Here is a 27,257-nt window from a genome sequence, read left to right as displayed (position 1 = left end):
CCATAGAATTGGGTCATATAGAAAAACCACATAGCCCTTTTCTTTATAATGCCTCCTTTTATGATATAGAAAACTTTAGTATACATCTTCTTTCATTGTAAATGTCATCATAACTAAACTTAGTAAATTAACAAATAAAAAATTTGTAGTTGTTATTCTCTTGAGCATTACGACTTTCCATTTGAAATAATATTTTAATATTTAAATGAAAAAGTATAGAGATTTCGATGGATTAGTTGAGTGTCTAAAGGACTTCGAATACCATCATTTCAAAAGAAAAAAAAATAATTATATATAATAATGGAGAAGCAAAAAAATAAAGTCATGCCATGATGAACATATCTAAAATACATTAAAAAATAATAATAAAAGGAGCGAAAAGATATTCAACAAATATTAGGAAGGTGTTTGATCTAAAATATATGAGTTGAAGGGGTTGTTTGGTTACCATCGTCAAAAATTGCGAAAACAAAAAAAATAGAAACAAAAATAAAAAATAAGAATTAAAAACTAAAAATCGAAACCAATAATCTATTTAGTTAATAATTGTAAAATAAAAATAAATTGAAACTTGATTAAACAAAGCTCATTTGTCGATAAAAAAACATGATTAAAATTTAAAAAAATTACAACAAAAATATAAATAAATTAAATATTATAAAAATAAAAATTATTATAATTATTTTACTTAATTATTAAATTTCAAAATTAAGAACAATCTAATCTTATGTCAAAAAACAGTAAAAATATTTTGTAAGTGATTCTTATTATTTTTTTAAGATTTAAAAATTTATGAAAATTTTAATTTTAATAATATTTTAAATTCCTATGATCATTTTATTTTAATTTGAATTAAAAATTTATATAAATTGAAAATGATTCGATTTTTTTTAAAGAAAGTGTTTGATAATATTATATGAACATTTATATTATTTAATTTTAAATGTGTTTTTTGATGATGGTGGTAGGCTGGTAGCAGCCAAACCCAAAAGACACAAAGCCAGAATAGAGCTGTGTAGGAGTGGAGAGAGTGGGGTTTTGGTCTCTCCATTTGCTGGGTTCGTCTCCAACAACAGACCACCATGAGGAACCTCCTGCTGAAGCGGTTCGCTGATGCCTCCTTCGCTCTATCTTCCAGATCCTCCACTTCCCCCATTCCTGCACTCGCTTCCTCTCTACCCTTCTCCCTCTCTTCACGACGCGTCAGTCTCTCTCTCTCTCTCTCTCTCTCTCTCTCTCTCTCTCTCTCTCTCTCAAAAATAACTTTCAAATGGCTGATCGAGAGATACATTAAATTATTGAGATTTTGGTTTCATTTCTAACCGCTGTTGCTGTTTGGTTTCACATACTGCCTGTTTAATTTTAGATAAAAGCTAACGATCTGAGTAATTTGTGATTCTGGGGTTGGTTCCGATTACTTTTTAAAATTTTGTAAATTGAGCTCACTGTGTTTTGAAGTCGTTAATGGGAATGGTACGCAGACGTTGTTGACGTGAATGTACCAACTTTAGATAAAAAATCCCGTAACATAAATTTTGGTTAAAGTTGATTGTTCTGTCTTGTAGGGTTTATAATTACGGTGTGGGAGAGGAGGTTGGGTGAAGTGGGTTTGTTGGGTAAATGGGTTCGGGGATTTGGAGGTGTTGCTTTCGCATTTGACTAGGTGATTTGTTGGGTGTAATGCGTGTGCATGTCTATTCTGATGAGTTCGTTTGAAAAGGTTTTGGAGGTTTTAGAGGCTCGAGAGTTTCATGAAATGTATTGTTGAATGAGAGATTTTGGACTTAATCTTTGTTCTGAACATTGTATTATGAAGGCATGGTTTCTGGATACTTTCTGCCTCTAGTCAAAGAATATATTGGAATGCAAACTAGACCCAGTGGTTGGGCAAGAAAATGAGTGTGGGACCCCTACTTTGGAAAAAAAATGTTGTGGATTGAATTTTTAGTTGATTTCTAGATTTCCTCGTCTATGAGAAGCTTGAATCCTTAGGAAGGTGAGGATGCTATAGTTTTGCAGAAGGAAAGAAAGGCTGCTTTATTTTTCATTTTGAGTTTCTAATGTATGGGACGAATTCATAATTTTCTTATTCTTCAATGGAGTTTGTCTTTCTTCTTTGATGGCAGCACCACAGCGGACAAGTGAAGACTTGATTTATTGATTCACATAGTAGGTCACTTGGTTAAAATTCAGTGCTTCCTAAGTCCTAATAGTTATTGATTAATTTAATTGTGGAAGGAAACAATCTTCTTTTTTTTTTCTTATATTTTAGGTTTTCTTCATTTGAGCCATTGAGTTTTGTTAGATTACCACTTTACCTAAAAGATTAAGCTGTTAGATTGTGGGCTAACAATGTATATCAAGCTTTAATTGTCTTGATTTATCAATTCCTCTAGTTTTCTTCCCCACCCACTTAGTTTCTTGAAGGCATATTATATTAATTTTTCTTTTAATCAGTGTTCACAATTTTCATGTTTTTACTCGTAAGTTTCCTTATATTATGAGTTGCTATTCTAATCCTAGTCTTCTGAACTAATTTCTTTATTTGCCCACATCTAGAATGATGTGGGAACTCTCACATATTTGACACTGTACCCAAGTGTTGACACGGTGCATCGCTTTGGGGCAATGACCTAGCTCACTCTCACCCACTTTTCGCTACATTTGGGTGGTATAGGTGCAACTCATGGCTCGTAGGGGACGCTCCAACAAATATTCAGTAGGAGTTCATATCATAATGATCTGACAAATTTTACTTTGAATGTCACCTACCTAATGCAACCCTCCTTCTTTACCCAGGCTTGGGACTGACTGTGTGTGAAAAAATTAGGATATGAAGTGCATCACAGACGGAGTTAGGCTAAGTGATAATCTAACATGGTATTAAAGTTAGTCAGAAGGAGGTCCTAGGTTCTAATTTTGTTGCCAATTTTTCCTGTGTGGTGGTTTAAAATTATCTATGCTCCTAATTGGAGTTATTTATTGGAGTTATTCATCAGGATAAACAAACAATGAATAACTCCAATTGGGGGCATAGATAATTTTTAACCACCACACAAGAAATGCCGGCAACAAGATTAGAATCTAGGATCTCCTGCTGACTAGCTCTAATATCATGTCAGATTATCACTTCGCCTAACTCTGCCTGCAATGTAATCTTTTCACACACAACCGATTTCAAGCTTGGGTAGAGGAGGAGGGTTGCGTTAGGTAGCTGACAACCAACCTAAAATTTTTTAGATCACTATGATGAATCCTTACCGAATATTCTTTGGGGTGTCCCCTACGAGTGACGCACTGCACTTATACCACCTGAGTGTAGCGAAAAGTGGGCAAGGGTGGGTTAGGTCGTAGCCCTGAAGCCACACACTGTGTCGGCGCCTGGGTACACTGTCAAATATGTGAGAGTTCTCGCATCATTCTGGACGTGGGTTGGTAAAGAAGTTAGATCAGGAAATTAGGATTAAATTAGCAACTTGGAATATAGGGACACTTACAGGTAAAAGCATGGAAATTGTGGACACTATGATTAGAAGAAAAATTAATACAATTTGCCTTCAAGAAATTAAGTGAGTAGGGGAGAAAGTTAGAGAAATTGATAAATTAGAATTTGGTACACTAGAAAAGAAAAATATAAGAATGCGATAGGAATTATTGAAGGCAAAAACTTTAAAGATAGCGTTGTTGATGTAAATAGAGTAGGGGATAGAATTATAAACATCAAGATGGTCTTAGGTCAAGAGATAATAAATATCATTAGTGTTTATGCTCTTCAAGTAGGCTTAGCAGAAAATCTTAAGAGACAATTTTGGGAAGATATGGATAATATTATACAAGGCATATCAGGGATTGAGAAAATATTCATAAGAGCAGATATGAAAGGACACATTGGAAGGGATAATAAAGCTTATGAAAGGATACTTGGAGGATATGGATATGGAGACAAAAATGAGTCTGGGGAAATGACATTAGACTTCACTATGTCATATGTTTTTATTACAGTGAATAAGAAAAGAGAAGAACACTTGATAACCTTTAAAAGTGGACAAAATAAAAGTCAAAATAGATTTTTTCTTAACTAGAAGGGTAGATCGTTTATCATGTAAGAATTATGAAGTTATCCTAGGTGAAAGCTTGACCACACAAAATAGAATTTTAGTGTTAGATGTATGTATTAAAAAATGGAAAAGGAAGGTTAAAATAAACCAATGTAAGAGAACTAGGTGGTGAAACCTAAAAGGAGAAAATATAAAATTTTTAAAGATAAAATGATCAAAGATGGTGATTGAACTATAGAGGATGGTATAGATATAAATACTCTTTGGAGTAGGATAGTTAGCTCTATTAAAAAGATAGCAAAAGAGATTTTAGGTGAATCAAGAGGAAGATTCTCAAATAGCAATGAAAGTTGGTGGGGTGGTGGGATCAAGATATCCAAAAAGTTGTAAATACAAAAATAATTTGGTATAAAGCATGGCAAAAATGTTGAAACATGGATAACTTTGAAAAATATAAAGAGGCGAGAAAAAAAAGATGCATAAAAAGCCGTTAGTGAAGCTAAGCATAGATCATTTAATAATTTGTATGATAGATTAGCTACAAAAGGCGGTGAAATAGGTATATTTAAACTTCTAGAGCTAGAGAAAGAAAGATTAAGGACTTAGGTAATGTAAAATGTATAAAAATTGAGAATGATATTGTATAATTTGTATACTGCATTTCCAAAAAAATTACAAACAGCTGCTAAATTCAGTAAAAAATGTTATATATTAATTATAAACTTGCATTAAACTACATAATTAATTACATATTGTATAATATTAACTTAGTGGCTTAATGCAAGTAAATATTATAAGAAGAAGCAGCAGGCAGCAGCAGCAGCAGAAGAAGAAGAAGGGTCGAAGACGAAGGGCTCCTTCTAGGTTTTGTGCTGGTTTAAAGGGTTGAAGATGAGTTGAAGGCTTGAAGATGCAGGGCTAGGGCTGGTCTGAGTCGAAGTCTGGATTGCTGCAAGAGGGCTAGGGCTGGTTCTAGCTACGTTTTATTTCTTAACAGGCTAAAAAATTTCAAGGCGTGGCTCATTGTGCTTGGAGCATCAATGCGCCTACCTGTACCTCAATGCGCCTACCTGCGCCTCTTGAAGGTTGCCTCGTCTCAAAAGGAATGAGGCGCGAGGTGTAGTGGGGCTAGGGGCATGCTTTTGACTACAATGAGTTGAATAAAGATTAAGGTTAGAAACGTGGGTCTCAGAAAATCAATTTGGTTATATGCCTGGGAGATCTACTACGGAAGCTATATATATTTTAAGATCAATGAAAAAGTTTAGGGAAAAGAAGGACTTGCATATGGTATTTATTGACTTAGAGAAAGCATATGATAGGATACCTAGGGAAGTACTATGGTGAGTTTTAGAAAATAAAGGTGCATGTTGTAGGTATATTGATGTCATTAAAGATATGTACGATGAAGTAATGTCTAGTGTAAGGACTATAGGTGGAGAGACTCGATAATTTCCAATCACAATAGGTGTACACCAAGGATCTGCTTTTTGCTTTATTGATGGATCAACTAACAAGGAGTATCCAAAATGAGGTTTCATGGTGTATGTTGTTTGGAGATGATATTATATTCATTTATAAAACTAGGGGTGAAGTAGAGGCTAAGTTAGAATTACAGAGAGAAAATTTAGAATCTAGAGGCTTTAGGATAAGTAGAAATCAGACATAATATATGAAATGTAATTTCAGTAATAGTAGGAGGAATATTGGAGACAAAGTTAAACTTGATGATGAAGAAATAAATAGATTTCGATACCTTGGATCTATTATGCAAGCCGAAGGAGAAATTGAAGAGGATGTAATGCATAGAGTTAAAGCAGGCTCGGTAAAATGGAGAAATGCTCCAAGTGTGCTTTGTGATTGTAGAATACCCTTTTAGTTAAAAGGGAAGTTTTATAGAACGGTTATAAGACCAGCTATGCTATATGAATTAGAATGTTGGGCGACTAAGAAACAACATATCCAAAAAGTAAAAGTTGCCGATATGAGAATACTTAGATGGATGAGTGGTATAACATTGAAGGATAAATTAAGAAATGAACATATTCGTGGTAAGTTAGGTGTAGCTCTTGTAGAAGATAAGGGAGGGACGACTCAGATGGTTTAGGCACTTGCAACATTGGCCATATAGTGTGCTAGTGAGGAAAAATGAGTTAGTTACTGTGAGTGGCAGTAGAAGGGGTAGTGGTAGACCTAAAATAACTTGGAATGAGATAGTGAGTAAATATTTAATAGTCTTGAATTTGTTGAAAGAATTTGTCTATGATTGCATAAATTGGCGGAAAAAGGATTCATGTAGCCGACCCCACCTAGTGGGGCTTAAGGCTTGGTTTTTGTTGTTGGTGTTGTTGTATTATCACTTCGCCTAAATGTATATTAAGTTGTTAGGTTGTGGGCCAACGATGTATATCAAGCTTTAACACTCCCCTATGTGTGCAACATGGTCACGTGAAGAAATAAACAAACAATGAATAATGCCCATATATTGGGTAGATGACAATTTTCGAACAAACTTATATTAAATGTAGGCATCAAGACTAGAACCCAAGACCATCTTGCAGCCATGGATCTGGTACCATATTAAATGTGGGCACCAAGACTAGAACCCGAGACCACCTTGCAGCCATGCCTCTGGTACCATGTTAGATTACCACTTGGTAATCTAATAGGTCCTTTCGCCATTCTTATATTCAAACTCGCAAGCTTTAGATGAAACTGTGGAGAATCAAATTTGCATGGACAAATTTTTTTACTTGTAAGAAAGTGCAATGTTGGGATTTTGGCCATTTTGGATCTCTTACAGAACATCAAGAATTTTTTATTAATGATCCTAATATTATTTCTTGTAAAAAAGATTTCTTAATGTGATTGACCTTGTTTCCTTTTCTTAGTTGCATAATTCTTATTGTTGTCACAAATAGATGGAGTATTAGACATCAATCTAGTTCTTGCTAATGTCATATTTCAATTTAATGTTGTATTGCATGCATGGTTTTAAATCGCGGTAGCGGGTAGCGTAACATAACGGTAAGAGGTGTAAAGGGAAGCGGGAGTAGCGGATGTTACATAACGAGAAGTGGGTGTAACGACCGTGAATTTTTTTGAAACACGCACAACCTTGTGCATATTAGCGTACTTGCATGTTTTAAGCTTTTAGCCATTCTTAGAAAGAGTTTGTGTATTTCGGATCTTTTAGTTTAAGTAACTAAGTTATTTGGTAAGGAGTAAGGGCAACAAGTTTACATTTGTTTTAAACCACCATTGATAGAAAATTACGTGTGTGTGTATTTATACTTCTCATTGTTCTTATTTGTGATAAATTCTTATGTGTGCTAAATTAATTACGAAAACAAAATACATTATACACTCCATTAATCTATTAGACATATAAGTCATATGAATAATATAAATATAAAATAGCTAGAAAATAAAGAAGGTTGAAGTTGAAAGATTTAGAACATAAATATCACATTACTAATATTATCAAAAAAAAAAAAAATTTTTTCCTAACAAGTTAGTCTTTTGAAATTGTTAATTAATGCATCTATTGTGAGTATTTACAAAAATAGTAAATTTTGTATCATTGTCATCCTCATTATAATCTTTCTCCCTCTTGCCACTTGGTATATTGAGAATGACATATGAAAGAGAGAGAAAAAGTGAGAAGAAAAAGTAAAAAATAAAATTTTTTTTTTTGGTGTAACGGTCCTATAGCGGTTACGTAACGGCTGTAACGGCCTTTACGTAACGGTCGCGGTCTATAATGGCCACTACGACCGTGATTTTTCTTCCCACTGATTTTGCGTTGTGTAACGGTATCGGTAACCCAAAAAACCATTACGTAACGGTCGCGGCCTTTATTTAAAACCATGATTGCATGTGTTTGATTGATGGGCATTATGTGTTGTTATTATCCATAAAAAACTAATTATTTTGGAATAAGTACATATGACCTAACTTTTTGTGTGTTTTGAAACTCTACAGAATGCAGTTTCAGCCCCAATGGTCGAGGAGGAAGCTGAAACAGTTTTGTTCCCCAGGTGACCCTTCATTTGGTTATGTTCAAAAATTTTAATGGGGATTTTATTGCAAAGCTATCATGTGAATTTTGTATTAGTTTTTCCTCCGTTAAATTTTGCTCTCTTATATTTAGGAGCACTAATTATATTTAAGCAAGTTGTGTTTGTGTGCATGTGCATGCTTATGTGTTCTAGAAATGCGATGTACTCTGTACATGATTGTCATCTAGGATTAGTTTGGGACTATAGTTTTATGTTTTGTTGCAAAGGGTACATGCATCAGGTGTGAGCATGTGTTAAGATGTAGGATCTGTCCATTCCCTGACTATCAAGATGTAATATTGGTGAACTGTTCAATTCTCCTCCTTGAACTCACGTAATATTGGTTTGTCCATGTAATATTGGTTTGGCCTGAGTGGCCCCTTGAGCCTGCAAGGGGGAAGTAAAACAAAAACAGCAACTAGTCATGATTCCGACTATGACGATGAAGCCTTATGTCCCACTGGGTGGGCTTATGTTACTTTTAGCAATTCAGTATGATGTAGGGTGATATATCCCGAAAAGTTGAAGTGCTCTCAAACCCTTTCTCACTATCTCAGTCTCAGTTATCCTAGGTTTACCCCCGCCAACTCCTGCTAACAATAACCAAGTCGCCCCTCATGGAGCAATATTTGGTCGATGTTTCAAGTAGTCCTACCATCTTAGCCATCCTTCTCTTTTATTATCTTCAAGAGTTGCTACGGCTAACCTCAGATCCTTTGTTTATCTTTTAGCTATACAATGAATGGTGGCTTGCAAAATTAACATGAAAGTTTCCCGACTTTCTAATTTACTATATCTCAGACTTCCAAGGTACTTGAGTAGTCCCTTGTTTAGAAGCATTGGTCAGACATTTGGTGTATGAATTTATTTTAGTTCCCTCGTTCTTCCATTTCCATGTTTGAAGTTACTTGCATATTATAAGAGTAGCTCAACAACATATGGCTTATTTTTCTTGTCTGTTACTCATTTCTTTCTCTTTGTAGGGAGGGTCCTGGAGTTTCCTATGGTCTCAATTGGGCTTTGGCTGGAAAAGGTGTAATTGTCAAAGATAAAGCTTTTCGAAACTTGAAATCCTCTGAACTACAGCAGAAAGGTGCAACCATTGCAGGTGATAACTTCAATATGTCAACATGTTTATTTAGACAATTATCAGTTTTTTCTTTCTTTGCTTGCCCCTTTTTAAATAATAGTTTAAATAAATTTTGGATTTTTGTAGACGCTTTATCAGGACTATCGGTTCATGTTAGAGGAAATGTACCTGGAGGTGCAGCAGAAATCTCCAAGGCCCAATATAGTAAACTTTTGAAACAGGCATACTTTAACCTTTTTCTTTGGGATATTTGCCTGTTTTGTTTTCTTTGTTTTCTCCCTCCGAATTGTGCAGATATATTGTAGGTGTAGCAGTTTTGTGCTTATATATATATGCATGTGCACACACACTAATACTGAATAATTTCATTTATTCTGTAATAATGTGAAGAATAATTTTATCCATTTGTTGGTGCATGGCGTATTTAGTTATAAACTCCATGGATAGCTTTCCAACTGGAAGTAGCTTCAGCAGTCAATATTTTAATATGAACTCTGACATAATTACGAAAATATTTCTTGTTTATTGGTTTGTCTCTACTTTAATGTAAGTTAATTATTATATTATATTTTAATGATTATTACACTTCCTATATTAGTTTTGTAAATTTGAAAAAAGTTAATAGTGCTCAGAGACAGTTTATTATGTTTCTGTATATGTATCTGTGAGAGTGGCGGGCAAGGAGTGTAGGGCAGTTTAGATGTCCGTGTATATTGAAGACCCAGGCTTACTTGTAGGGGGTTTACAGTTCAATGTGATTTTCAAGAAAAAAATATCCATGTGTCTCTCTTCTCTCTCTGGAGACTTGATCTCTAAGCAGTTTATCCATAAAGAATATGAACATGTCCTGAATATGTTTATGATGTTAATTGATCCTTTTTATGACCTGATTCCAAAACTCCCCTGAGTTTTAGTAGCTTTCTTTTCCTAGAGAATGCTTAATTTAGCAGTTATTTGAAATAAAATTCAAAAATTAATCCTATGCAACTTTCTCATTTCTTTCTTTGGTCTTACTCCTCTCCAAAACAGTGGCTTTACCTGTTTACCGCAACGAAAGATTCTACAATTTTACTTCTAGGGTTCATGTTAGGTAAAGGAAATATGGACATTATGTGACGCTTTTGTCTTCATAATTTAGGTTGATACTATTCTTTTCGTGCTCTTATACCACTTAGTCAAGAAAAAAAATGGGAAAGGGTGGGCTAAATCTTTGACCAAAGCAACGTGCTGTGTCGGCGCCCAGCTACGGTGTCAGATGTGCGAAGGTTCTGGGTATCATTTTGAACATTAGCAGTTAAAGAAGTTAGTTTGGGAGACTAGGGTTGGATATCAACATGGAAAATGGGGACACTTATGGGTCAAAGCATGGAGATAGTTAACATAGTGAATAGGAGAAAAATTAACATATTTTGCCTTCAAGAAACCGAGTGGGTAGGGGATCAAGCTAGATAAAGTGAAAAATCAGCATTTAAACTTTGGTACATTGGAAAAGAAAAATGTAAAAGTAGGGTAGGAGTCATTGTAGATAAAAACCTGAAAGATGGCGTTAAAGATGGTAAAAGAGTAAGGGATAGAATCATAAAAATCAAGATGATCTTAGGTCGAAAGATAATAAATGTTATGAGTGCTTGTGCTCCTAAAATAGGCTTAGCAGAAAAACTTAGAAGACAATTTTGGAAAGATATGGATGGTATTATAAAAGGGACATCAAAGACTGAGAAAAATATTCATAGGAGCTGATTTGAATGGGCACATTGGAAAGGAAAATAAAGGTAATGAGAGGGTACATGGTGGACATGGATATGGAGATAAAAATGAGTTTGTTGATATGATCTTAGACTTGTTAAGTCATATGACCTTATTATAATGAATACATGCTTTAAGAAGAGAGTAGAACACTTGACAACTTCCGAGAGTGGACAGAACAAAAGTCAAATAGATATTTTTCTCCTAAACTATGAGGGGTAGATCATTTTTCATGCAAGGATTGGTGAAAATTGAACTACACAACATAGAGTTCTAGTGTTAGATACATGTACTAAAAAATGGAAGAGAATGGGTAGCATAAATCAATGCAAGAGAACTAGGTGGTGGATATTAAAGGGAGAAAAATAATAAAATTTAAAGATAAAATGGTCAAAGAGGGTAGTTGGATGATGGGGATAGTGTAGATGGAGGCCCTCTTTGGAGTAGGGTAGCTAACTCTATTAAAAAGATAACAAAAGAGATCTTAGGTGAATCTAGAGGAAGATTCTTGGCTTGTAAAGATGGTGGTGGTGGAAGCAAAAAGTCGAAAAATCTGTGAAGACAAAAAAAAAAAAATCATAAAACATGGAAAAAGTGTAAATACATGGAAAACTTTGAAAAGTATAAAGATGCAAGAAAAGATGCAAAAAAAAGTCGTTGAAGCTAAACATAGAGCATATAATAGTTTATATGCTAGAAGAGATATAGAAGAAGGAGAAAGAGACTTGCTAGAGCTAGAGAAAGAAAGAGTGTAGGATTTAGGTAATGTAAAATGTATAAAAAATGTGGATGATATATCTTGGTTAAAGAATAATACATAAAAGAAAGATAGCAAAGTTGCTTTAATAAGCTAGTTAATGAAAACCAAGCAAAATACTTAAAATTGAAAAATGAGGAAAGAGTTTAAAATTTGAGATTTATTTGCAAAATTGGAGTTAATGAAGTTAATCTTGCATTAAAAAAGATGAAAAATGGAAAAGGTGTAGGACCAGATGACATCTCAATTGAAGTTTGGAAATGCCTAGGTGATAAAAAAATTATTTTATTAACATCTAACACAATTATAAAAACTAAGAAAATGCTAGAAGAATGGAGGAAAAGCACTTTTATACCTATAAAAATAAAGGTGATATTCAAAATTGTAATAATTATTGTGTAATTATGTTTATTAATCATACATTGAAGCTATAGGAAAGGGTAATTGAACAAAAACTAGGGTTAGAAATGAGGGTTTTTAGAAAATCAGTTTTGTTTTATGCCTGGAGATTGACTACAGAAGCTATATATTTCATTTAAGAACAGTGGACAAGTTTAGGGAAAAGAAGAGGGGCTTGAATATGGTTTTTATTGACTTAAGCCTCTATGACCGGAGTATCTGGGAAAGTTCTATGTTGTATTTTAGGGGAAAAAAGGGGAATTTAGTTTGCGGGTTGATGTCATTGAGGATATGTACGATAGAGTAACGACTAGCATTAGGACTACTTGTGGAGAGTTTAAGGAATTTTTAATCAAGGTATTTGAATCCCTATATTTTTGCACTAGTGATGGATGAACTTACTAGGAGTATCCAAAAATGGGGTTCCAAAGTATATGTTGTTTGCAAATGATATTGTCTTAATTGATAAAACTAGGGCGGAGTAGAATCTAAGTTGGAATTATGGAGAAAAGCTTTAGAAACTAGAGGTTTTAGGTTAAAGAGAAATAAGATAGAAGATATGAAATGTAGTAATGGTAGGTGGAATACAAAAGAAAAAGTTAAACTTGATGGTCGAGAAATTAGTAGCACTCCTAGTACTAGACTTCGATACCTTGGATTTATTATGCAAGCTGAAGGAGATATTGAAGAAGATGTTATGCTTAAAGTTAAATTAGGATAGTTAAAATGGAAAAGTGCTTTAACATGTTGTGTAATCATTGAATACCTTTAAAATTAAAAGAAAATTTTATTGAGACAACTATATGGTATGCTATCTAGATCAGAATGTTGAGCAACCAAGAAATAATATATCTAAAAAGCAAAAGTTGCCAAAATGAGAATGATAAGGTGGATAAATGGTATTATTGTATAACGTTCAAAGATAAATTAAAGAATGAATATATTTGTAGTAAGCTAGATAAGATAAGGGAGGGTTGGCTTAGATGGTTTGAGCGTGTGAATGTAGGCTAAATAGTGCACCGCTGTCAGACCCTTGAGTAGCTTGACATTGTCGAGGCACACGGCGTGGGCAAACCATGTGCCAAGGCAATAGCTTGAGATGGTCTGTCATGGGTTGTCTTGATAATCGTTGGTTGGTGAAACTATGTTGTTGTAGGGGGAGCACATAGTAGCGAAGTTGCCTACTTGACTTGGTTAGGAATGGACATGGTTGGAGTCATGGTCCTTGACAAGATTGCTTACGATGGTTGGTTTCAGTTAAAAGGGTCAGATGGTTAACTTGGTTACATCAAGTGCCTCAGTGACATTTGCTGTAGTTGGGATGTGGACAAGTCATGGTTAAGGGGAATGATGCTAGACACAAGTGTTGACTCATAGGGTGTATAATGTCAATGCCAATTGCTCTCAATGTTGACATGTTGATCAGAATTAGGCAGTTACTTGGCAGTTTATCCTTGCATGGCTGGCAGACAGGCATGGTTAGTGGGTAAATTTGTGGGTGGACGTCTAGGCATGTTTTTAGCCATTTACTTTTAAGCATGACTTGTTTTAGCTTTGTTGGCAATTGTTGGTTACGTCCAGCACAGCCTAGGTAGTTGGGGTTGTCAACTGCAGACCCTAGGTAGTTGGGGGTGTGAATTGTGTATAAATTTAACTTGTGGGTTGCAGGGGGGCATGGGGATGGACGAGTTGTGTGTTTCCTGCACATGTTAGAGTGTATTTCCTTGTCTTTGAATAAAAGAAAAGTTGGGAGTTGTTGCTCTTGTAATGCTTGTTGCCTTGTGAATGTTTATTTGAATTGCTATACACTTGCAGGATTTAACCAATAGTTATGTGTCTGACGTTGGCTTAACCAAGTGTGTCACTTGGTGCCACGTAGTGACAAATTTGTGTGCTGTGAGCTTAGACCCAGTGACAACCGCTGAGGAGTGAGCTAGTTACTGGTAGTGGCAGTAGAATGAGTAGGGGTAGACTTAAAGTAACTTCGAATGAGATAGCGAGAAAGGATTTAAGAGCCCTCATATTGTTGGAGAAGATTGCCTACAATCGTGTAAATTGGTAGAAATGGATTCATGTAGCTGACCCCACCTAGTGGGACTTAAGGCTTGGCTTTTTGTTGTTGTACTGTTCCCTTTGTGGATAGTATTTTGATGTGTGCATGTGTGTGTTTAACACGCTACTGCTTTCACTCACAGTACTAATGATTTTTATGATATATTCATATAGATATTATTTTCATTCTATTTTTTAAAATTGATATAGAGGCATGAATGTACTTCCATCTTACTTACGTTGAACTTACTGTGTTTTGCACATATTATGATGCTTATGGCGTTTTATGTTTAATGCATGCATGATTTGTGCCTTTGTCCAACCGCATTTTTTCAGGTCACAAGTCACATATCAACTGTCTCAAATATTTTTGTCCATGATGGGGCTATTGGTTCATTCCCAAAATGTGATGCGAAAGTTCGTGTGATAAGTGATTGTCCCTCTGCTGTATTATCATTATCAAATTTTCTCTGGAGAACTCCAACTCGTGCAGTATCCCATGATTCTTGTCCTCTAACTGTTTATGTTGCTGCATCTATAAGGTATTGTGGAATCTTATGGTGTCATTTCTTTAGTTTTTAAAGCACTAATTGTTAAAATTTTAAAATATGTTTAATTTGTGCTCGGCCAGTACTTTTTTTGCACCCAGTCTATGTGCTAGCCTGCTAGGAGCCTAGGATTAAGCTATTTGTCACCTAGGATTTTTTGCGTGTGCCTCTTTGTGCATGTGAAGGTTCTCCATTTTAGTTTGTAAATTTGGTCTGCACAAATTTAAGTAACATATTGTTTATTCATTTATTTTATGAAAATAAATTTACCATAGAGGGAAATAAAAGCTGCAAAGGTGAGATAACAAGAAAAGTATTAAGGATTTTAAAAAAAATTGAAGATTATTTAACCTTGTTTTGTTTGCATACAAATTTTGGGATGAATTAATAAATTGAGGCTGGATTGAGCAAGTTGGTTAACAGTTAAGCTTGATCTTGTGTGAGTGATGCTTGTTTAGTATGCATTAAAAAGTTTCTTTAACTTAGGAATATTGAAATCTAGTGACTTGTTCTGTACACCAGTTTGGCTTCTGCAAGAGGGAAAGGGTAACCTTTAGCCCTTTGCAAGTTGTGTGAGGAAATTCATTATGATGCAACGTGAGCTTTTAGTTTGTCTAAAGACACATCACATTTGGAATTTTTAACAGTTTGGGCAATTTTGCAATTTTATTAGTGCCTGGTTTGTGTCCATGCAGTTGCCTGTTTCTCGTTGTGTTGCCTAAATTCAAAAAGCTTGGAGGAAATACGTTTGGTTTGGTTTTCAATGTCCGAAGAAAAATGCATTGCTGCAACATGCAATAGGGGTGTAATGGTTTTTTTTTTTTGGTTCAGTTTTATCCAAAACTGATAACCAAACTGAACACTTTGTATTTCAAAATCACAAACCAAGAGTGGACTGAAAACCCAATTCAACAGAAAGCAAACCGTTGGTTTTATCCTCTGGTTCGGTTTTCTATTGGGTTTAAGAATTTTTTCCTAGCACATCAATAACAAAATTTTTACAGCAGAATGTGACGTAGGACAGTAAAAGAAAGATAAAGAAAGAGAATTAAGGGAGAAAAATAGAAAGAGAAAGAGAGAGAGAGAAGGGAGAAGAAAGAGAAACAGCAGGGGAGAGCAGAAGTTAGAGGCAGAACAGAAATCGGAGACAGAACAGAGAGAGAAGCTGTCTAATACAATAGAGAGGCGGTTCTGGAAATCTGAATTCAAAATATGATAACTGTCTAATACGATACATGGATGGAGTACTTATACACCAACTTTACCACTATAACGGAAACTCCAAAATACTTAAAATGCACCAAACAACCCAAAATTAACTAAAGTTCTAAAATAACCAGAAATTTTGCAGGCTAAAATAAAACCCTAGCTAATTTTTAATGCCATAGTTACAATATAAACAGCTAAAGTTCTCCATTGGTGGTTCTCCATCAAATACCAAATTGATGTAGGATAGTAAAAGAAACAGAAAGAGAATTAAGGTAAAGAAATAGAAAGAGGCAGAATAGAAATTAGAGACAACAGAAATCAGAGATAGAACAGAGAGAAACAGAACTAGGAGAAGGGAAGAAAGAGATGGAAGAAAAAGAAAAGAGGAAGTAGAAGAAGAAGAAGAAGAAGAAGAAGAGAAGATGGGCGAAGCTGCACAATAGAGAGGGAAACCAGCTGGAAATCTGAATTCAAAGATATAACCGTCTAATACAATACATAACAGAATACCTATACACCAACGTTACAATTACAACTCAAACGAACAATTACAAAATAACCCCAAAATACTTAAAATAAAAAAAATACCGCCAAATTAACTGAACTTATAAAACAAAAAAAAAAAAAAAAAAACCCTAATTTCTAATGCTATAGCTGCATTTAAGCATCTTAAGTTCTCCATTTGTGGTTCTCTATCAGAATGTCATTGAGTATTAATGGACTAAAGAGTAAATTGGAAATGGGCATACTATGAAAGCCCATAAACCAGCAGAAGGGACTGTTCTGGTGCCCAAAGTGCAATTTGATAATGAATTGAGTGATGCATGACTTTATAGAAGAAGGCTTCCACTTTCGTGTTGTTTCTAGATGTGGGGCAAGAAGCAGCACCCTGCAGCAAAGTAGCTGCAGCAGCAACAAAGCAACATGCCAATAGCATGCACATGCAGCATGGAGGAGGATTCCTTGTCCAACTTTGACAGGAACTAGGTGAGGGAGCCTTTCGTCTTGTATAAAAGCCCCATCTCTTCTCTTAATTTGTTTATTTTTAGGCAAGCTGTTCTATGTGTTTGAATGAAATAAAATTGTTAAATTACAGATTGAAAAAAATTAGCAAAAAAGGAATAGTAGTGGTTTATGAGTATTAAAATATTTAACTATAAAAATATAAACTAATATTATAATTTATTTTTGGTCTGGTTTTCTTGTAAAACTGAAACCAAAACCGAAAACCAATTTTTTTATAAAATAAAAAAAGCTTAAACCTAAAATTGCAGAAACAAAATATAAAAAGGTTTAGTTTTGGTCCACTTGGTTTTTTGGTAATTTTTGTACGCTCCTAAGTGCCAAAATTTTGATACCACAAAATGTGATTTTTGTCAGTTTTTGCTACGTGTCACCACTTGTCCAACGTCCCCCCTTGCATTTTTCTTTTTTCCTTCTCACAATATCATCTGAAACCATTACAGACCATGATCTCATATCTATTGGCCGTAACCTATTATTCTAGTAAAGACTTGATCTCTCTAATTTTTTTTTTTAAATTATTCGGTATAATGTAGTAAATTCTAGGGCTGTATATTGTGCTTATTAGGAAAAAGGTATCCCAGTGGTATTTATGTTACCTAATTTTATATGCTCAATTCCCAAGCATATTATGTCTATAAATATGTGATTGTCAATGTTTTCAAGGAGAGTTGAACATTGAACTGGATTTAAGTTGTTAGGGTTTATCCCTTTGTGAGGACTTAGGTGGTATCAGAGTCTATTACTGCATTGCACCACCATTCATCACTCCACCATCTTCCCCATCAATTTTAACCGCTGTAGTGCCACCACGACCACCACAAGCCATTTCCTCATGTCACTGTAGCCATCATCTCACCATATGACTTCATCATCAACCATCCCCTTTGTCTACACAATCAGCTGAGTAAGTATGAATTTTCAATCGTTGGACAGCCTTGCAGTTCTTTTCTTCAACCGTCATCTTCTAGCCCTGTCCCCCCCTTACTCATCATTGGAGAAGAAAGCCGACGCAGGTCTTCTAACAGAAATCTTCAATCTTCTTTGGAGATCACCACACCAAGCAGCCTTGACAATTCTCATCTTTGACTGGTGTCACCATGATATTATGAGTGTGGAACATCATTTCTTTGGTTTGAAGGAGGCTTGGAGCCTTCATGGGAGACAAACACAACAGAGGGTCTCTGCCTTTTATCTAACCCTTGTCATAAATTTCTGAACCAGTGGTGCAGCAAGAATGACAGAACTGGACTTTTTTGAACTAATCTGACAACCAAAACCCTACTGGTCTGAACTGATCCGACAGAACTGAAAACCATGGCGACGAAGGAGGAGTGGGGATATTGTATCTGTTTCCTTGAAAAGCAGTCAAATCAGGCTATGCAACATACAGCTAGGAGGTTGCAGCCCCGCGCAGGGATATTGGAGACATCAGCCGTAAACTGATAATGGTAATAGCCTGTTTAGATACAATGATAGAAGAGGAAGGAATTGAGAATACAAATGGTACCTTAGGTTCTACCATAGTCGCTACCCAGCAAAATCTAGAGCTCTGTTCCGTTAATTTCCAGTATGCCTTGGGAACCATCCATTGTTGAGTTCGCTTACAGCAGTTATGGGAATTAGAGTGGGGGCAGGTACAATTCCATGACTAAATCTTCAAGGGCACATCAACTTGCGAGAACACCTTGAAAACCTCATGAAGCAGTCTACCATAAGAGCAAAGTCTTGGCAGTTACAATGCTTAGCAATCAATAGAATATGGCTAAAACTCTCAATGAGGCGGACTGAAAAGAGTTAACTTTTGGAGAAGACGAGGCCTGTGGAGATGTTGAGTGTGCTAGAGTCAAAACCGGAGTTGTGATCACTTGTTGAAATAGGATATGAGAGCATAAGGGACACAAAAATTGACATCTCAGCCCAAAGAAATCACGAAGGAATTTGAGGAGGTAGAACTAGCAAAAGATTAGGCATGGTGGGTAAATTTGTTGAGTTCAAGGATAAAGATGTGATGAGATTGCGCATTTTTTTTTTTCATATTTATTTTTAAAGCCTGCAGATTATATTGGTCAACTACAGTTGCATTTGGTTCATCTGTTCTTCTCCCCCTTCAAAATTTTGAATTCAAGGTCAAATTTTTACCAACCAGGGGGAAGTGATCCAATGTGAATGACCTGTCATGCGAATTCACCACGCTGGGAATTTTAATGCTTTTTTAGCAATCCTGTAATTTTATTATTTTCTTAAAAATTTCCTATTCTCGCAGCATTTTATACTAGTAGTTTATTAGGTAATAATCAAGTAGAATATAAGGTTTATATATTAGGAAAGAGGTGTGCTAGTAGTATTTATGTTTCCTAATTTTATTTTCTTGATTAGCAAGCATATTAGGCCTACAAATGTGATTGTAAGAGTTCCTTTTTTTTTTTTTTTTGGAATGTTGAATATTGAATTGAATTTGAGTTACAGTTTATCCCATTATGTGGGAGTACTTAGGTCCTGCATTGCTGTTGTAATTCTGGAGGACAAGGATGTCATGATGAGCAACTTGATGGGGTCATGTTAAGGATCAGTTAAAAAAGGTAGCATGTTCAGTGGGTGTCCTGAAGGCCAACTCAGATGAAATTATATTTAGATTTAAAACAGTTTCTTGTGTTATTGTATTGCATAAATGCGTGGTTTGGCAGAGGATTCGTGCTGTGGACTACCTGTCAGCAATTTATTTGTGAGGAAACTTACTAACAGCTACTTTACATGGAGCCTGTGGGCTGGGGTGTACATAAATTACCGAAAAACTGAAAACTGGACCGAAATCAAAAGCGGTTCGGTTTTTTTGGTTCACGTTTTCGGTTTCAAAACATAACCAAACTGAAAAAACCAAAAAACCGATTTAAATAAAAAATAAATATATAAATTAATATAATTACTTTATATATATATATATATATATATATATATATATATCATATATTCGGCTGGGGAGTGGGGGAGGTAGGGGTGTACAAAATTTTAAAATGATTATTTTTAATATTGTATATATGTGTCCGATTAAATATATTATTTCAAATATATTATTTCTTTAATTATATAATTGAAACCATTTAATACTTTATTTAATTAATTAATTTTTTTAACTAATTAAATCTGGCTTGTTGACCTTGCTCAAGGATAAGGAAGGAGTGGGAAAGGGATTTATACAAAATGCATGACTCAAAATTCTCATTTTGGCGATGTGGGACAAGTGTAGTGGAGTGGAAGTTGGGTTGGGGACTTGGCCTGTGGGAACCTTTGTCCCACATTGGTTTGAGGAAGAATAGAAGCTCCCTCCCTTCCCATATAAAAGCCCATCTCGCCTTCCTATCATTGCATTGAGTAAGGCCCTTAATTCTAGTTGTGTGGGTGGGCTACCCTTGGGCCTTGTCTACATTCAAAAGGACTTGATTTAGGTTTGAGCTTTTTGGGCTTGCAAATCTTTTTTATTTTTTTATAAATATAAATTTTATATTAAAAACCAAGTGAAACTGAACCACTCCGTAAAAATTTGGTTTACGGTTACACTAAACCGCTGGTGTACGGTTCAGTTTAGTTTTAGATTTTGAAGACCGATTTTTTCTCTTTGGTCAGTTTAGTTTTAGATTTTGAAGACCGATTTTTTCTCTTTGGTTATTGGTTTTAGTCAAAACCGAACTGATAAGAACTGAGTACACCCCTGCTGTGGGGATATCAATTCATCTACAGCCACCACCACCTCCATTTCTGGGTTGACTGCATAAATCCTTTTCTGCCATTTCACATGATTTAGGACAATATCATACAGTCCTAATAGATTGCTAACTTTGTCGTTCTTGGATAGGCTGTTTGCACAATGTTTGGGACTCATGATAATATAATTTGTCCAATATGATATTCTAGATTGGTCTATTTTTGCCTCAGCTTTGGTCATTGGTGGTGGGAAGGGAAGCTTGACCTTGTTGATCCTATGTACAAATCTATGCTGTACTGCTGTATGAACATTTACGTGATTGAGTTATTCTATTTGCTACTTCTGATTATGCAGTCCAAATGCTGGGGATGTCATTGGTCTTAAAGTTCAAGGGAATAATGGATTTATTGCTGTGGATATTGAGCGCTCATCACTCATTTTATGTGGTAAAGCTTTCTGTGATACAAATGGAACAAAAGAAGCACTAGCTGCCTTGTCTGAACCTATTATTTCTGCACGGGGAGGGATTCCTTTATCTGCAAGGTAAGAACCTCCATGCTCTTTGAGCACTAAAATTATTGAAATAAAAAGTTTGTGTTTTACACGATGGAGTTGTGAATTTCAGGCTTCTCGTCTCTGGTGATTCTGTGATTCTTTTATTTGCACCGGAAGATATAATTCAGAGCTGTTCAGATTCATTGGTATCTGCAGATGCAGGAGTGGTTCTTACTCCACAAGGTGTCGCCCCATTTTTTCACACGGGGGATTCCACATCTCCAAATTTATTCAAGTTACCAGCTGCTGTTATTCTCGCAACTTCTGATAGGTAATTGACACGATAATTGCTAGAGATTCTTTTGATAATGAATTGCTTAGAAATATGGTTAGCCATTTTGGCTTTGCTGGCCAATGTTTTCCTTGTACCATGGACTTCTGTTGCTGTTTTTATTCAGTTTCTTAGTTTCTGACTTTTGGAAGAACAATATTGATGTTTGAAGCCATGATCATGTAAACATTGTTCTGAATTGGCAGTCCACTTAGTAACAGCTGCTGTCTGGGTCCAATTCAACCATTATCTGTGGAGCTGATGAAATTGCAACCTATTGAACTAGATATATTGCTGATTTATCAATAAGTTTATATATATATATATATATATATATATATATATAGACATGCATGTATATGCATGAATATATCTGTGGTGTTTGGGCTTGGTGTCATCCAATTAAGTCACACCAATATTGACCAGTAAATATTCAATTGCAGACCAACTTTGATGCATTCAAACAATGTTAGCCATTTGATACTTGATATTTTGAGTGCCCAATTGAATATTGGCCCTAATCAAAGGCTCTAAAACTTTTTCCTGTTGGAAGCGGTGTATAACTTGGTCTGCCAGCGGATGTACCATTGTTTTTTGGTGATCCATGCTTCATGAGTATGGAAAGCAAATGCTTTGGGATGAAATTGCCTTGTTTTTTTCTTGCTTGGGTTACTCATTTTTCCCATCTATTTTTCACCTTCTTCCTTTTTTATTATTTTCCTTTCGTATTATTTTGGATCATTGTTTTCATGTACAGCATGAAATGCTGCAATTTTTCCCCCTCGCCTACAAGTAATTATCCAATGTAATCATTGTTTCTTCTGTATTGAAGCAGTTCAGGAGTTGTCCCTTCTGCTTCAAAGCTGTCTGCTGGCCAAGCAGCTTATCACTTTTTGGCTGGCTATCAGGATGGGAAGTTTGTTCCTGCATACAGTAAGGGTTCTTCCATCGACTCATTGGAGCTTGCAAAAGCTCTTCTATCCAAGGTAATGCAAAAGCCTACTGTAGAGCCTGCATTTTTATACTTGAAGATAAGGGACTCATTGCTTCTTTCACTTTTTGATGCATTCTATTGACCTATTCGTTGTTGTTGTTGTCGCAGTTGAAAGACAACCAAATCTCATCTTTCCTAGTTAATGTCAATGAAGCAGAAAAACGTGTGACTGGTGAGGAACTAAACAAATGGGAAAACCTGAAACATGAAAGATTGTTGTTCATATGATAGGGCTTGTCCTAATCAAATGCACGATTCCTCTGAAAAGGAAATAAAATCTTTGAAATGGTTAAAATTATGCACTTACTGCTCTTTTGATCCTTGCATATCACATTATCTATAGACCCCATTTATAGTCTGCTTTGATCTGTACCCATCTCTTGTTGGTATAATATGAGCAGATGATTTTTCTTAGAGAGGAAATGAAGTTTTGTTGGATGCAACATTTTCTGCATGCTTCTTCCGTTGAAAGATAGGAAGAAGACCAAGTTGCTCCTGACTTCAGTTTGTAGCTCACAGTGAGGACATTTATATGATGAGAAAAATTGGGTTGGGCCTCAAATATGTGTGACTAAGTGATTACTGTGACTTGCGTCCTGTTGAGATTCAACCCCTCCCCAATAGACCCTGCACAAGGGCAAGGGCTCCTCAAGAAAAAGGAAAAGATTGCAGTTACCTTTTTGGAGCTATGACATCAGCAAGATTGCTATTTCTTTTGAGAATTGTTCCCTTTTACCCATATCTATTTACATTGCTTTTTGAGATCCTTTTCCATGGACCTAATCTTTGTGCATTTGTTCAGTGATATTTTGTTGCTTCTTTTCTTTTCTTTTTTCAGGCAATGATTTTGTTAAATTGGTGCAATCAACTCTATCCCAAAACCTTTCCCCATTCAAACCTAAAGGTAGCTTCATAATTTTTTTACCTGCACCAATCTTTTCAGTATCGCTTATGGACATTACGATGTCTTTGCAGGCGGAGATCTCCAAGGAAAGATCAAGAGCTTTTTATTTGGCAAGTTTCAAGAATTACCCGAGGAACTATCATTTTGAGATCTCTTTTGTTATTGCAACTCTTTTTTACGTTTCCATGGTAACAATGTTCTTACTGATTTTTATTTTTGGGTTTTCCCCCCCTCCCCAAATGCATCTCAATATTTGTAAAATTTTTGCTTCCTAATGGTATGTCTGGAGGGTGTACTATAAAAGGTAATAAAATATACTGTTGCTCTTTACTTATTTAATTCTCTCTCTCTCTTCGTTTTTTTTTTTTTCTCTTATCTACAATTTTTCATTGAAGATTTAAGTTTTGCTTTCAGACGGTGAATATAAACAAGATTAATCAGAACCCAGTACCTTGTGAAGGTTGGGTCATTCTGCATTATTTCGTGTTGAACACAAGCAAATCTAGGTTCGGTGATGCCTTGATTGAACCTTCTTTTCCAATCACAACTGAACACAGTTTGGGAATTTAGAATGTGTGGATTTGAATAATATATTTTAAGAAATGATTATCTATCTGTACAAATTAAATCTAGGATTTAAAACTCACTCTCAAGTACTAATTAATTGATGTAATTATTATCACCTTGTTTTTTAAAAAATTACTAGTTCATTGGTCATTCAATATTATGTTATACTCTTCAAATTGTGTATATGATTGTTGTTGTATGTCAGGGGAGATAACTTTAAAGGTTTTTTTTTTTTAAAAAGTTGATGGTGTTTGAAACCTTTAGGAAGCTTGATTAATTCATCGAATAATCAATTCGGTTTTTTTTTTTTTTATACTTGTTCACTAAAATATTAAGGCATAATTTTAAATAAGAAGACAGAATCCTCAGCATTCAACTCCTGGCTATTAAGTAAGGAGAATTAAAATTTACCCATTAAGTTAAAAGATAATTTATGACACCAACTCGTGAACTAAGCTTAAATAGCAGAGAGCTTGAATCATTTTAAATAGCGAAATACTGATTTAAATTTAAAAATCTCTCTCTCTCTCTCTCTCTCTCTCTCATCTCGGGTCTACAGTGAAAGCAAGTTGGGTAGTGGATTTCAGACTTTCAGTGCGGCACTGTTACTCCCACTGCATTGCTACCGCCTGGTTTGGTATCCACGTTGCCTGTCCCATCCTTTCAACTTTGGTACACAACGTCCCATCCAAGGCTGGCTACCCCACAGCTTGCAGTCGTATTTGTCCAATTGTCCTGCCTTATTTTCTGGGCATCCATACAGAAAATGCTAAGGTAGCTAGCTCAATGTGGCGGTACAGCCTGCCTGCCAACTGCCTAGGTCCCCACACGCCCCACCTTGTTTGTTTCTAGTCGCCTCATTCCCTGTTTTTTTTTTTTTTTTTTTTTTAAATTACCCAGGTATCCACGTGTCTGTTTTACGGTCTACGTGACTAATCCTGCGTCCCTTGAAATTGACCCCACAATTCTAAAGAGAGGGTAAATTCAGGAGTTCAGGGACAGAAATGAATCCAAGAGAATTTAAACACCTGACCTCATGAGAGGCACTCCTGCAGCCCATAGTAGTACCTGAATCACACCCTAGGGGTAAGCTTGTGGCCTCATTCCTTGTGGCTAAGCTTTATGGCTTGACCCTTAAATGTTGCTTCAATCTAGTTGGATATATAATTGGATGATATGATTAAGTTTTGAAGGAAGTCTTCATCGAACTTTGCATTCATTAAATCATACATGCTATTAAGAAAAGTTTTTTTTTTTTTCTTAAATAAAAAACCAGAAGGAAAGATAGTGACAGCTGCTTCATAAGTCACAAATTTACATTGTGTGATACAGACGAAAAAACGAGTTATTTTTTTTCCCTGTTTGTGCGAAAGAGTGAGAAATAGAAGAAAGTGACATGAATAATTCATTTCTTTCTTTTCAATATTAATCTTTGTAAAGATGGGAGCAGAATAGATGGAAGAGAATATACCCGACAAAAAGGAAGAGTAAAATCATACTTTCCAAGATGGTATGATTTTAAGTTTTGAAGGAAGTCTTTATTGAGCTCAACATCATTGAATTATACATGCTACTAAGAAAAAAAAATTCCTAAAGAAAAAAATAAAGCTAGAAACGACAAATCACTCATCACAAATTTACATTACGTTTGATTTAGAGAAAAAAATAATTGATTTTTCTTTTCTTTCTCTTTTTTTGGGGAAAAAAGTGAGTGACAAAAGAACGTGACAGAAATAACTCTTTTTCTTTTTTTTTTTTCAAAATTAATCTTTTTAAAAATGGGATTAAAATATATAGAAGAGATATATATTGACAAAATGGAAGTGACATTGCGCTTTCCAATTTTCTTTCTCTTTTCCTTTCTTGTAAATATTTTTTGTTAGTGTATTTTAATATTATTATTTTATTTATTGTCTTGGAAAAGAGCATGTATCTTGTTATTGCGAAAAAACGATGGTGCAATGTAGTTATGATAAATAATACAGATATGGAAACAACAATAAAACAACACAAGGATTTAACATGGTTCGATAGAATGCCTACGTCCATGGGAGCAAGCGGCGGCTAAAATGCACTATCATCAAAATACAGGGTTACATCATTGTAACGTCCCTCAATTTCTTAACATAAAATATCACATAATAAATAAAATGGTCAACCCGAACCCATGGGTAACGAGGACACCTGTCAAACACAGCGAAAAACCTAACAGCAGTAAACATAAAATCTCAAACATCCAAACATAAAACATAATACCAGAGCATTCTATACATCCTCACATACATCCAAATATCTCGAGGGTCAAACACAAAATAACTCTGACCATTTTACAAAATCTTACCCTTCTAACAGGGTAATCTCACTAGCTCAACGACGGCCCTGACCCCCCAGTCTCTTAGGAGCTCCTGAAAAATTAATTAAGTTAGGGGGTGAGACACTTCTCAGTAAGGGAAAATAAACTAAATACAGCTGTGTGGTAACATGAATATTTAATGCATTTGTACGTATACAGTACATTTCATAATTCTATAAACATAATCATATCGTACTGGGTAAACATATATTTTCATATTTGTTAATAAATCATATCATACATAAAATCATCTGTTATAACTGTAGTACTGAAAATAAACCCAGGATGATTAGCTAGCTGGTGTCATGTATTACCCCCCATGACGGGTTGTGCAGCCCGAAGGCGGGACCCGACAATGGTTGGTCGACCACTGCCGAATCAAATATGTCTATAAGTACGATGAGCCCGTCACACCTTGGTCCGAACCGCCAGGTGGACGTCCACACTCTACTGAAAGCCACATCGACTATCCATCTCCCATCCCCTCGTAGGACGGTAGCACTAATAAGGCCTCGTGCCAAAATTAACCCATAGCTACGGTACCGAGCTCCTGGTCTGAACTAAACTAACATCCTGGTTATGAAAACATATAATACATGATCATACATAACATTATTACGGCTTCGTGCCGAAAACATAGATACGGCCTCGCGCCGAAATCATACATATGGCCTCGCGCCAAAATCATAGTAAATATGGCCTCGCGCCAATAATATAAATACGGTCTCGTGCCGATAGCATAAATTCGACCTCGTGCCAATAACATAAATACATGGTCTCGCGCCAATAACATAAATACGGCCTCGTGCCAATAACATAAATATATGGCCTCGCGCCAAAAACATAAATACGGCCTCGTGCCGATAACATAAATATATAGCCTCGCGCCAAAATTGTTTCAGGTATATATATACTGAAAATACATCATTTATCACATAATCGTCAAAACCATCACAACATAACTCAT

The 27,257-nt window shown here is 35.4% G+C and overlaps 1 protein-coding gene across 2 annotated transcripts; it reads left to right on the top strand.

Moving 5' to 3' along the window:
* Positions 1 to 949: 949 nt before the first annotated feature.
* On the top strand, positions 950 to 23,709 carry LOC131159301 (uncharacterized). 2 transcript variants are annotated; one of them, XM_058114069.1, is made up of 11 exons: positions 950 to 1,202; positions 8,043 to 8,098; positions 9,103 to 9,227; positions 9,336 to 9,430; positions 14,500 to 14,705; positions 21,001 to 21,189; positions 21,272 to 21,472; positions 22,308 to 22,458; positions 22,575 to 22,638; positions 23,305 to 23,370; positions 23,442 to 23,709. In XM_058114069.1, the coding sequence occupies exons 1-11, from the start codon at positions 1,083 to 1,085 to the stop codon at positions 23,516 to 23,518; spliced, it is 1,350 nt and encodes a 449-aa protein (XP_057970052.1). In that variant the 5' UTR covers positions 950 to 1,082; the 3' UTR covers positions 23,519 to 23,709. The 2 variants fall into 2 exon arrangements, with proteins under 2 accessions (XP_057970052.1, XP_057970051.1); XM_058114068.1 differs by having other exon boundaries at positions 960 to 1,202; positions 23,305 to 23,709.
* The last annotated feature ends 3,548 nt before the right edge of the window (positions 23,710 to 27,257 follow it).

Source organism: Malania oleifera, chromosome 7, assembly GCF_029873635.1.
Source record: "Malania oleifera isolate guangnan ecotype guangnan chromosome 7, ASM2987363v1, whole genome shotgun sequence".
Classification (NCBI taxonomy): Eukaryota; Viridiplantae; Streptophyta; class Magnoliopsida; order Santalales; family Ximeniaceae; genus Malania; species Malania oleifera.
Note: the sequence above shows the minus strand (reverse complement) of the source record. Positions and strands in the feature narration are given on the sequence as shown.

Bases quoted from the DNA above. Each gene is read 5' to 3' on its own strand.
- LOC131159301 (XM_058114068.1), top strand. From the start codon at position 1,083: ATGAGGAACCTCCTGCTGAAGCGGTTCGCTGATGCCTCCTTCGCTCTA. The intron at 21,190-21,271 runs GTAAGAACCTCC...TGTGAATTTCAG, and splicing joins GGGATTCCTTTATCTGCAAG to GCTTCTCGTCTCTGGTGATT. The intron at 22,639-23,304 runs GTGAGGAACTAA...TTCTTTTTTCAG, and splicing joins AGCAGAAAAACGTGTGACTG to GCAATGATTTTGTTAAATTG.